At 49.0% G+C, this 13380-nt stretch overlaps 1 protein-coding gene across 1 annotated transcript in view; it reads left to right on the plus strand.

The window, feature by feature from the left end:
* The first annotated feature begins 1370 nt into the window (after positions 1-1370).
* Positions 1371-13380, plus strand: part of MICALL2 (MICAL like 2) — a 45837-nt gene continuing 33827 nt past the window's right edge. The window contains 2 exon segments of the mRNA XM_044304556.1: positions 1371-1492; positions 5063-5219. Of these exon segments, the coding sequence (XP_044160491.1) occupies positions 5074-5219 (146 nt within the window). The 5' untranslated portion in view covers positions 1371-1492; positions 5063-5073.

The raw sequence follows: 13380 nt of genomic DNA on the forward strand, positions 1-13380 counted from the left end.
GCATACCCATAGATGTGGGGATGTACACCTCAGGGGAGCCACGTGACCCCATTGTGCCATTATACTCCACCCTATCACTGCTAAGCCCCACCCTGTCTCACCACTAAGCCCCACCCTGTCACTACTAAGCCCCACCCTGTCTCACCACTAAGCCCCACCCTGTCTCACCACTAAGCCCCACCCCATCACTGCTAAGCCCCACCCTGTCTCACCACTAAGCCCCATCCCATCACTGCTAAGCCCCACCCTGTCTCACAACTAAGCCCCACCCCATCACTGCTAAGCCCAACCCTATCTCACCACTAAGGCCCACCCCAGTTGGCCCACTTAGCCCATCACTCAGTTCAGCAGTGCAGCCCGGGCCCTTCTGCTACTGCTCCACTGCTGGGCCCCTGGTTGCACAGGCCGCATGTCCGCCTCTCCTATTGTCATTTTTTCCAGCCAACCGCTTGTGGCCAGCAGGGGGCCCCCTGATCTCTGGGGCCCAAATCATTTACATTTTTATAAAGTCCACCGTTGTGCCTATACATGATCCATACTTACCCTAAGCCCTGTGTCTGGGAACCTCCACAAGCCTGGCGGAGCCACCCACTTATGGGAGGGCCCAAATTTACTAGGGCTGTCTTTGAAAAACCCCTATAATGCCACCCAAAATGCCCGTCACCACATACAGGTGATACTTACACCACTCCTGCACGGCCGCCGCTAGGGTTGGTGGAAACCGCGAGGGGGGTGAGCGTCACCCGCATCGCAGCCTGCTATTGGCTTTGCCGACAGTCAACCCCCAGCCCCCCTTGTCACCAGATGTTTTGATCCACACGATGGGGAGATGCAGTGGCGGCCATGCGGGCATCAGGAGCGATGTGGGTGCCAGGGGGTGAAGTATCACCTGTATGTGGTGCCCAGGCATTTTGGAGCAGCATTATAGGTGTTGGAGAACCCCTCTAAGGACTGACCCTGCAAATTCAAGACTGTTGACAACTTCAGTAGGATGACCACAGCTCCATTCTCATAGGGGCCGTCCAGGGGGGGTCCCAGCGCCCAGCCCACCAGAGATCATACATTCATCACCTATCCTGTGCCTTGTGGATGAGTGCTGTTGGTGAGAAAACCCCCTAGGGTTTTGATGGCCATTTGTCTCCAGTTATCTACGCCTAAGACCAGTGACGTCACCCACGCAGCCCTGACGTGGACCTTCCAGCTGCTTGCTCGCGCGCTGCAACTAACAACAACAGCACGTCTCCAAGGAGCCGGCGTGTCCCTGCCGAGTGACGTCATCACCCACACTCCCCGCCCCTCACCCATCCAGCACGCCGGGTCAGCGTTAGCCCCGCCCCACAGTTCACCGCCCACCCGTCCATAGCCCCGCCCAGTCCCCCAAAGACTCGGCGTTAGTCGGCTAGTCGTAGGCGCACGGGCTGGAAGTGACAGACGTTCTCCTGGGAGCTCTTCTGGAGGACGCCACATACATGTACTGAGGGGACGCCATAAAGTAAGCGGCTGCTGCTGTGTGACTGTGGGCATGGCTTTAAATGCATGTATGTTATTCTGAGGCTTCCCTGTGTACTGTAGCGTCTGCCTGAAAGTTGTGTGCAGGTCTTACTAGAGCTGTACACTACTGTGTGCATGATGTATATATATATATTTTAGTCCTTTATCATAGCACTTTCCAGGTGTCACAATAATGTTTGCAAATTTCACAATCTTCATGGCTTGCAAAGGGTTAAGTCCGCCACTGAGTTTGCATTGCTCTGTATGTGATTTATAGCTTGTTGCTCCTATGAAAGAGCAAAGTTCTTGGCGCTCATTGGTGCCTTGTCTGCATGGCATGGAGGCGCCTATTAAACCTTTGCCAATGAGGCGTCAGATCTGAGATTTTGGGATTGTCCCTTTTTATGTATGGGCGCTGCCTGGGGCCCCAGAGCAATAGTTGGGGGCCAAATGGTACCATAGATCTGTATAGGGTTGAGCTCAATTCTCAAAAACTGAGGTCCGGGCGCTCTGCGTACTGTCATAGGACGTTTCCCACCATGGACATTCACGTTATAGGTGATGTCCGATCACCGGGACCCCCAAAGGTCAGTAGTGGGGGGGGGGGGGGTCTCCCGAGCATCTTGTACCTGCTCATCTCGTTGGTCGGGCATGCCTGTCGGCGCCGCATTTAATGTGTTTCGGACGAAAAGAGGCAGCCTGCCCTGTAGACGTTAAAGAGGACCTTTCACTACTCTACAAACGAAAAACTAACTATACCTGTGGGCAGAGCGGCGCCCAGGGGTCCCCCTGCACTTACTAGTAAGTCTGGGCGCCGCTCCGTTCGCCCGGTATAGGCTCCGGTGTCTGCGCTTCTCTGACTGTTTTCTTGTAGGAGGCGTGTCCCTTGCTGCACTGCTGGCCAATCACAGCGCACAGCTCATAGCCTGGCTATGAGCTGTGCGCTGCGATTGGCCAGCAGTGCAGCAAGGGACACGCCTCCTACAAGAAAACAGTCAGAGGGAGCGCAGGCACCGGAGCCTATACCGGGCGAACGGAGCGGCGCCCAGACTTACTAGTAAGTGCAGGGGGACCCCTGGGCGCCGCTCTGCCCACAGGTATAGTTAGTTTTTCGTTTGTAGAGTAGTGAAAGGTCCTCTTTAAATGATCAAAAATGCGTGGAAAAAATTCTGCCACTAGGGGGGGCTTACTGACTATAGTTTTATACAACTTCTACTGAGTCTAAGGGTCTATTTACAGAAGTGTTTTTTGAGTGGTCGATTTAAAGTTTGGTTTATAACCGTTTAGATATGGTTGTTAAATCCGTGGTGAAAAAACCCCAAAGGTATGTAAATAGTCCCATATTCCCCAGACCTGGTGGTATGGGCATCTGAACGGCCATCTTGTGGTCTTACTACACACACACACACAGACTACACGTTGTGAAAGTGTAACATGAAATGGGTAACATTTTCTGGTTATTTCATCCAAGATAAATCCCAGGAATCATCTAGTCGATGGATCTTTAAGGGGTTGTCCAGGATTAGGAAGGCAAAGCTGATTTCTTCCAAAAATGGTCCACAAAGTATTGCAGATGAGCCACCTTTTACGTCGGTACAGTTAAGCTGCAGTAACCAGATTTGTCCACCACATAGGGAATGGCGCTGTGTAATTCCGGAGACGATCCGAACAGCTGATATTTGGTTGGTGCATGGGTTTAGATATTGATGGCCTGTCCTGAGCATAGATCTATATAAAAGGGATGGTCAGCCGCCTTTAAGCTCACCATACACATTAGATAAATGTTGGCCAGGCCTGCCGATATTTGACAGGACCAGTCAACCATCTGATGTGCATGGGGGCCTCTTGATTCAGAGGAGATAAGGATAAGGGAGTTGGATATCAACTTCCCAGTCCTTTTTATTGTCAAGGAGATAAGCCGTTTCTGGAGGAGTCTGACAGTGGCTCTCGCCCAGTTCAGGGCATGTGCATACTTGATCACTCTGAATATACATGTGTATGGAGGTCCCAAGAAAGAGAGCTATCTAATGTGTATGGCTGTCCTTAGACCCACCAGGAATAATACCTTTGGTGGCCCACGTCTACAGCCTGTGGTACAAGTACATGTCCATCCATAGCTCTGCTTGTGAATAGGGACTACGAGGTTATTGGTGAAATGAAGAAAGAAAGGGATGAACCCCAGTAGAAGGTATTCCACATTACCGTTATCTTCTTGTAGGGTTGTCCTCTGGTGGACATCTGTGGTTTTTCAAGATGTCAGAAGGTGGGCCTACCAAACTTCTTTGATGGCTCCGTCCAAAACGGCATTGGTTCCAGGCTTTAGATCATGGTACAAAAAATAGAGATTCCAACATTTATTGGAGAGCCTCATACAATATAAAGAGGCTGCAGGGTTTGGGCGAGCGCTGTAGCCTCTTCATACTACACCAAGCACAGCTCCCCGCCTAGTATAGCGGCTGTTCTTGGTATTGGAGCTCAATTCCTTTCAGGAAGGAAGAGGCCACATTGCTTGGCTGAGCGCCTTCCTAACAACTGATCGGCGGAGGTTCTGAGAGTTGGACCTCACCGATCAGATAGTGGTGACCTATCTTGAGGAATAAAAAATTCAATTGTGTGAAAAAGTTTACAACTTTCACAGGTTTACTTTTCGTGAGTCTGACATGTTATGGGATGATACCTGCATGTTCTGAAGACAGTCAGTCGTTGAGTAGTTGTCATCCTGTGATCTTTTGTGGAATTAATCTTCCAATTTGCTGCTGGTTCTTTACAAGTTTGCCGTCTAGACTTGTTGAGCTCCTAACATCTAGAATCTGATGTTTTGCTGGTAACAAGATTATCTTTCCTGATGGCAAATCTTCTGTTTTGATCAGACGTAGGTGAAGAGGCTGTCTGGCTTTGAGTCTGGTTTTCATGTTCCTCATTAAACATGGCAAGGAGAAGGCTCGTTCCATGGTATCTGTGGAAGAGCAGAGGCATCAGATGGTTGGTAGGATCTACCAGTGAATCTGCTTTGAGTTGAACGTCCAAAACTGCATTGAAAGTGATCTTCAACAGTGGGTGGGCATCCTGAAGAAGATGTCTACAGGTGGTTCATCATATCTAGTCTCTATTGCTATCTTAAAGGGTACCTCCATTGTTGTTGGCTTCTCTTCTCTCATCCCAGAAGATGGCCGGCTTCACTGCTTTGAGGTAGGGAATTCCAATGCAGCACGTAACATTGGAGGTGCTCTTTAATAAACATTAGTATGGATACTCTTCCTGGAACAGTTTGCACTTGTTGAGGCAAGGACAAGGCTTTTTTATTTTATTTTACGAAGGGCAAAAAAAGTTTTGCAAATGAATAGTCCGTGTATTCAGTCATTAGCCTGGCACTGGTATTGCTGCTGGTGGCAACACCCCTCCACCTCGCCAAATGAGTCCTCCATCAAATGAGTATATTCTTAACTCTTACAGCTGATATATATTACGCTTCCCTACTCTTTGCACCAAGGACACATGCCCCAATAGAGTACGAAGTATAAATTTCTAAGTGTAATTTTATTATTATTAATCAGATTTTTGTTCTTTGCAGTCTCCTCCAGGATGGCCTCCTCCATCAAGGCTCTCCAGCAGTGGTGCAAGCAGCAATGCGATGGATATCGTGACGTGAGCATCACGAATATGACCACATCGTTCAGGGACGGGCTGGCTTTCTGTGCCATTCTACATAAACACAGGCCTGACCTCATGTAAGTATCTCCCCAGATGTCTTCAGACCCTTGTCTCATTTCTATGACCCATCTTGAGTAGATACTTGGTCCTTATGGAAGTGTGTGCAGACTGAGGGGGAGTTCCTCACGTGCCATAAGGGCCACCTCACATTAGGATATAAGATCTTCTCTTGTCCTGCAGAAGCATAGAACCGATGGCAGGAGACACAGCCGTCAGCTCGGGGGGGGTTCTCTTGCGGAACCAACTGTATGATGCCCACGGGCCTATTTTCATAGCTCCTATGCAGCAGAGGGTTTGGTTGCCTTTAGGGATGAGCGAATCGACTTCAGATGAATCATCCAAAGTCGATTCGCAGAAAACTTTATTAGAATGTATTGGCTCTTAGGTGTAAATTTCTCTCCTGCCAGTTTTTCAGTCACGGGCGGCTCATAGGTTCGGATCTGATCTGTTCTGAACTTCTGTTTCCCACCCATCTGCATCGGTCTCTCAAAGTGGATGTGCCACAAAACACATTCTACATTTGTCAAACCAGCATCTAATACTTTTGTAATTGCATGTAATTAAAAATTTACTATAGTTATTGAGTTATTCAATAAAATGTATCTGTATAGCGCCACCTGCTGTTTGTTCTTTTTTATATAGATATATTATTATTTTTTTGTTCCTCTCGCTGAGGTGGTCGCACATGTTTAGTCTAAATTTTCAACTGCCTCCATCCACCAGCTATTAGTAGAGGTGGCATGTAACAAGGAGAGAGCTGCAGCAGACAGGACATGCCCCCTGAGAAAGGACACAACGGCTGAGCTGCTCGCATGAAATGAATCTAGCAGAGCAATGAATTGGGAGATCTCTGGATCCATATGAGGTCCAGGGCTGGTTCTAGCTTTGCTGGAAAGAGACTATCATGTACTATGTGATGTCTAATTTAAATTTTTATAACCCCTGTCTGATCAATGCAGGTCAGTCAGCCTTATGGTGGCGAGGAGAGCTTGCAGGCTGCCCTAAATTAGGGGCCTAGCGGCAACTGCGACTGCTCTGACCCCTATAGCTATCCCACTGCTGGTGCCTCACACCTCAGTGATCTCCTGTTTTGGGATTTACACCTCAGTGATGTCATACATTGTGCCTCACGCCTCAGTGATGTCAGTATATGGTGCCTCATAACTTAGTGATGAGATATATTCATATAGCTCATACCACTGGTTACAATGTATCGGCTTGGAGTCCAGGCAGTTGAGCTCAGATTATTACTAAGACAGGGTACAGTAGTACCAATCTTGCGCTTGATGATGTCATGTGATCAAGCCAGCCAATCGCAGGACGTTTTGACCATATGATGGCGCTAGAGTGGGCAAGACGGCTCATGTGACCTGTGGTCGCAGTAAACAATGCGTCGTCACTCGCAGATGAAGAGGAGGACCAGTAGAGGTGCCGTGTCCCAGCGCTGCCTATGAACACTCTTTGTGGTATGGCCAAATGGGGAAAAAATAATAAAAAATGTTCCATTCACTGACAGTAAGCAGGGAGGATTTAAACTATAAAGTTTATTGGACAGTTGTATTACTTTACATTATATAATATGAAAGGGTGTGCGTGTCATTAGATGAACACAAAAGTTGAAATGAATGGGGCCGAACTGCAATACAGCGCACGACCTGTAGACAGGTGTGGCGCTGTTAGGGGGGGGAGATAAAGCAACCATGCTTTTCCAATCCTGCACAATCACTTTAAATTTTATATCTTTTTAAGACCTGCCCTTGCACCAGATTTAGGTAATCGGCTATACGGTGCACGGGTGATGAGTCGGGTATGGCGGAATAACGCAGGTTTTCTTACTATGTGTCCCGGGGGCATCAGCGTGGAAATAATGTCTCCTGGTGATTCAGAATTGAACCTGCCTGAGATCGTCCGTTTTACCCTGAAGGAAGGGCGTGACTCGGCCTCAGAAGTGAATGTGGCATTCAGGAGGCTTGGTGAGAATGAGCGCTTTGTGTGGGCAGCGCTGGAAAATGTGAAAACAGGCCGTCACCGAGCAGCGAGGATGAATGTCCAGCCTGTTATGTGCGCCAGCAGCGTCCATGCCAGGCCAGAATGCATCTCATGATGTCACTGGTAAATATGTGCCCAGCAGATGACCTGAATAACAGGGCGGGTGACATCAGTGGTTTTTCCAGCATACACATCACGTGGGTTTGCCGCACTACAGTCCTCACATTATTCTTGCCTTTAGGGGCCATTCACACGTCCGTAATAATGGGTCCGCACCCGTTCTGCAAATTGCGGACCCACTCATTCTGTATGGGGCAGGAATGGATGCGGACAGCACACAGTGTGCTGTCCACATCCGCATTTCCAGAGCGCGCCGCCGATCTTCCGGTCCGCGACTCCGGAAAAATATAGAACATGTCTTTTTCTTGTCCGCAACTGCGGACGAGAATAGGCATTTCTATGGGGGTGCCGGCTGGGTGTATTGCGGATCCGCAATGCACTACGGACGTGTGAATGGATCCTTAAAGGGGTAGTCCTGGATTTTGATATCGATCACCTATTCTCAGGATAGGAGGGTCCAACACCTGGCACCCCTGCCAATCAATCAGCTGTTTAGTTTGCACTCCACAGCTCCGTCCATTGAGTAGTGGACGGAGCTGGTAACTGCAGCGCTGCACCCATTCGCTTCAGTGGAGCTGGTCCATCCACTACACCAGGGGTAGGCAACCTCTAGCTCTCCAGCTGTTGTGAAACTACAACTCCCAGCAGGCTTACCTGCTCTGCTCTTCTCAGAGCTCTCATAAAAATGAATGGAGCATGCTGGGAGTTGTAGTTTCACAACCACTGGAGTGCAGAAGGTTGCTGAGCCCTGCACTACACAATAAGCAGAGTTGTGCAGTTCCGGCACTGAAGCCACAAGGTAACAGCTGATCGGGGGGGGGTTGTCGGTGGACATGGTGGTGGACCTCTGCCAGTCTGATATGGATAGGCTTTCGATATTAAAATCCCGGACAACCCCTTTAAGGCTGTGTTCACATTTCCATTGTTTTTGACAGAACAAAATGGCATACAGTGCTCGTCTACCTGTCAAAATGATAGACCCTGTGATGGAAATGGACTTTTAAGGGGGTCCGTTGGGTGCCATTGTTTCTTTTTATAGGACAGATTCAGCACTCTGGTGAGCCAAACAGGGCTCCACTCGGCAGAAGCGCATGCGCAGTGTATTCCTGCATCCCTTACCGCTGAGGTCGATGATTGGCTGCAGCGGTCACATGCTGTATCCCGCTACGTCACATCTGCTGTTTGTAAATAAGCAGTGGCAGGGACCGCGCCAGGGCCGTTCTCTGAAAGGGGCGGGGATAACGTGATTTCTATTTTTTTTTTTAAGTCATTTTAGTTCTTGCCCCAGATTTTTAATGATCTCGGACAACCCCTTTAAGGCTTAGGATCACCATTTCTTTTTTAATCCGCACAAAACTCCAGTCGCCTGTTGTGCTAAACCTGTAACGTGTGACATCGGAGCTGCCGGAAACCGGACCGTACATATGTAATATGGATCCTCATTTACAGTGTCCATGGCGGCGCAGCCCTGCCTCTCTGTATCATCTCCTGTCATAGTTTAAGAAGGGAGTTTTGCTTCTTACACTTGGAATTTCTAGTTAGTCACAAAGTTTTAAATGAAACCTGTCACGTTCGTTAAACATGGCGGCCGATCTGCAGGCAGCACGTTATGGAGCTGAGGATAGACCGTCCAAATCCTGGACATAGCGTCTAATCTGTCCGTATACACTAGATGTATGACGGTCAAACACTCGATTATGATAGAACTGGCCAAGGGTTTTCCGTGTCGGATCCGTTTTTTTTTTTCTTCTGTGGCCTGTAGGCGAAAGCATGCACTTCAATGGGGCCGCAAAAAAACAGAAATGACCCCGTGTGTATTCCGTGTCCACATGGCCGTGCTGCAAAAAATAGAACCCGTCCTATTATTTTCCGCAATATGGACAAGGACAGGACTGTTCTGTTAGGGTCCGACCCTTCCGTAAAATGCGTGACGCACGTGGCTGGTATCTGTGTTTTGCGGATCTGCAATATGCAGGACCAAAAGCAAAGGGACCTGTCTCTCCCAGCGTGATGACATCAGGTCCTTCTGCATCCTGTGAGGAGCAAGTGTCCCGATGCTGTGTGACTGGATGAGGGGAGTAGTTTATTTTTATTTTTATGTTAACCCCTGATAGGCCATTTAATGAGTGTACCCCTTTTTAACAGCCATTAGACGGGTGCACTCCTGTCTAAGTGGCCGTTAAAAACTGTTCCAGTGGCAGTCCGACTGGCCGTAAAAACTGACAAATATAGGACGTGTCGTATTTTTGGACGGCTCCTATTTGCAGACTTCAATGGTTCTAAAAACGTCCATGTGTCAGCGTCCGTTTTTCACTGTTGTGTGAATGTAGCCTTATTGTCTTTTTATTCCGACTCCTTTATAACGCGCCGCCTCCCGCTGATCCTTTATAACGCGCCGCCTCCCGCTGATCCTTTATAACGCGCCGCCTCCCGCTGATCCTTTGGTCTGGGTGAAGGTTGTGGAGGGTGATGTCAGGTGTTTGCTTTGTAGGTGTTCCGTCGTCGCCTGTGGCCATAGTGCGCTGACAGCCGGTGATCACATCACCTGTCACAGTGCAGGAAGGTGCACTAAATCCCTTCGCACCAGCACAGCCGTTCCTTGAAGTATGACGGCCGTCGGCAGGAATTTCACATGAATCATTTCTACATCCGCCGCGAGAACCGAGCCCCACGACACAGCGCTGGCGTTCAGTAGGGGATTACTTCTAAAGAGGTCCTCCTGACATGCCTGAAATAACATATGACACTGTTTCTTATAACTCTGCCTTGGATTGTTCCTCTGTTATTCCTCCTGAACATGTATCAATTCATTAACCGCTGGGTGTCACCATTCCCCTCATCAAGGCAGTCTGAAAAGACAGTGTAAGTGTACGAATGGACACCCTCATCTATTCATTCATTCATTTCTAGGAGGAATTATGGAGGAATAGCGCAAGGTGTTATAATATGGGGAATATTTACTAAAATTGCGATGTCAGGAAACGGACACGTCCTCTAAATGCCGCGCTGGCAGGCACAATTGGCCCATCTAAATTGGCACTTTGGCAATCAGGTGGTCTTTGGAAGCCAGGCACAATCCCCTAACTGTTGGGAAAGGAGCTCCAATGACCCCTCTGCTGAATGACTGGTGGAATCACAGAGGGGAAGGCAAATGTGGCAACCAAGTTTTTATCTCCTTCAAATGGTAATATTTAGGTATCCACAGATTGAGGGGCTGTAGCACAGTGCCATACATATGAGTGTGGTGGTGTCTGGTACTGCAGCTCAGTCCTATTCACATGCCCACGAGCCGCTGTGTCTGTACCATCAGGGGACATGGCACCGCCTGGAGCACCTCTGCCCCTTCTTTCTTCTGATTGCCTGGGAACTGATCACCAAAACCGCCGCTCAAACGTTGATGATGAAACAAGCATAGGACATCAGTATTTAAGTCCTGGAAAACCCCTTTAAGGCAGCAGTAAAATGAATTTCTGTCTCATGTTAAGGGTCCATTCACACATCCGTGTGTGTTTTGCGAATCCGCAAAACATGGACAGCGGCAATGTGCGTTCCGCATTTTGCGGCCCGCACATTGCCGGCACTAAGGGAATATGGCTATTCTTGTCCGCTATTGAGAATAGGACATGTTCTATTTTTTTCAGGATCGCAATTGCAGATCTGGAAGTGCGGGTCAGCAATTCCGATCGGGGCCGCGCGTCGTGCGGCCCCATAGAAATGTATGGGTCCGCAATTCCGTTCCGCGGAATGGAATTGCGGATGTGTGAATGGACCCTAAAGGGGTTGTCTGACATTGGACAAAATCTAGTTGGAGGAAATGCCATAAAGACGCGTTTCTCACCTGGTACATACCCGACCTAACTCCCACCATGCCCTACTGTAGGCTGATAGCTGTAGACTGTCCGGGCATGATGGGAGTTGTAGTTTTGCAACAGCTGGAGAGCCTCAGGTTGTCCATCCCTGCTCTAGTCCATGAAGCTTTGTTTAGTTGCCGCCGTGTTGTAGTGACCTCTGCCGCTAAATAAGCATAGCCTTGCAGGTGGTGACCAGAGCGACAGCGCTGCAACAGCAGGGGATTTACCAGGTGAATAAAGGATCTTTTTATTTATTTTTTATTTTTGTCATTTGCCCCCCTTGGCTAGATTTTTGGTATGATCTTGGACACCCCCTTTAATTTGTTGTGCAGTGCAATGATGTCTGTTGTTCCCTGTAAGCAGCCATTTGAGGATGCAGTGGGGCCCACTGCAGCACCAGAGGATCAGGCCATTGTCACCCATATTAATTTGAGCAGACACCTTAAGAGTCACATGCACGTGGCGGAAAAACTAGCCCAAGGTTCCTGCCGATCCTCGCCTTCATTTGTTACCAGGTCTGTGTAAACTCTATCAGAAAGATGTCAAGGAAGGAGCAGCATAGCGGTAAAAAGGCCGTGTTTAAACCGAAATAGGAAGACGTTGCACATCCTTGGGTCCAATCCAAACAAGGTTAAGAACCGCTGGGTCAGAAAATTGAACATACAGGCCCGGAGCCGGTGAGGAGAGGATGTGCGCTCTCATCCTTGTAAAGTCTGCCGTGCAGGAAGCTCGAGGAAGCCGGATAAAACAATCCTAATGCCTTCTTCTATTTTGGGTGCTGGGGTCTCCGAGTCACGGGGCCTTTCCTCCCGCTTGGTATTTTTTCCTGTGTTGTTCACTGAAGCTGGCTTGTTCTTTTACGTCTGGCTGATATCGCACAGCTGGACTCGCAGATAACGGATCTGTGTAGGAGATGTCCTCAGTGGTGGAAAGGAGAGATGCGGCTAAATCCAAGGGGGTATAAAGCAGGGTGTCTGGAAATTGTCCTTGTCAAGCTACTCAATAGGTCTGTCCTTCTCTGGGAGCCCTAAGAGCCCATCTGTCGGTTGTCACCCAGCTTTCCTAGATTCCTTATGGGCAAATGTGCCTCTCGATGATGCAGATGTCTTGCTGCAAGGTTAGGATTCTCCAGTGCAAAGGAGCAACTGGGGGCTGTGGAGCATTACTGCTCTGTGTGGGAATGGTAGATGACTTGATGCAGTGCTAGGATGATACACTGCAAAGGAGCAACTCGGGGCTGTGGGGCATTGCTGCTGTGCGGGAATGGCAGATGTCTTGCTGTAGACCTAGGATTCTACAGCGCAACTGAAGAAGGATCTATGGGGCAGTGCAAAGGAGCAACTGGGAGCTGTGGAGCATTGTCTTGCAGCAGAGCTAGGATTCTCCAGTGCAAAGGAGCAACTGGGAGCTGTGGAGCATTACTGCTCTGGGTGGAAATGGTAGATGACTTGATACAGTGCAACGGAGCAACTGAAGAGGGATCTATGGGGCAGTGCAAAGGATCAACTGGGAACTGCGGAGCATTGTCTTGCAGCAGAGCTAGGATTCTCCAGTGCAAAGGAGCAACTGAAGGGGGGGGGGGGGGCTCTATGGGGCATGCACCTTGGGTGCTAGATTCCAGGGAGGCACCAACAATCTACTCTTCCTTGGTCAGGGTATTTAGATCATACTCTCCAACTTCCGGGGAGGTTAGGTTGCACTAGCGGCATGCCATACCCAGTTTCCTTTGGATCACGCACTTTTCTGTGCTGTGGCACCTGCCCTTCATCTGATGACGCAGCCTCCAGTGCCACACACAACCAGTGGCTAATCTCCGGCAAGCGCCAGGAGGATGCCTCAGCACCTGGGACACTTTCCAACTCTTCTGAGAGGACTCCCCTTTTTTCGGTAGCCTCCCAGACGTTCCAGAAGAGTTGACAAGTATTATTTAGGCTACTTTCACACTAGTGTTTTTTGCAGAACCGTCATGGATCTGCAAAAAACGCTTCCGTTACCATAATACAACTGTATGCATCCGTCGGTTGTATTAGGTCTTATATAACCATGACGGATCTGTCATGAACACCATTGAAAGTCATTGGGGGACGGATCTGTTTTCTATTGTGTCAGAGAAAACGGATCCCTCCCATTGACTTACATTGTATGTCAGGAACGGATCTGTCTTGCTCCGCACCACATCGCGGACAGAAAACCGCTGCTTGCAGCGTTATTCTGTCCG

The sequence above is a fragment of the Bufo gargarizans genome, chromosome 8 (genome assembly GCF_014858855.1).
Source record: "Bufo gargarizans isolate SCDJY-AF-19 chromosome 8, ASM1485885v1, whole genome shotgun sequence".
Taxonomy (NCBI): Eukaryota; Metazoa; Chordata; class Amphibia; order Anura; family Bufonidae; genus Bufo; species Bufo gargarizans.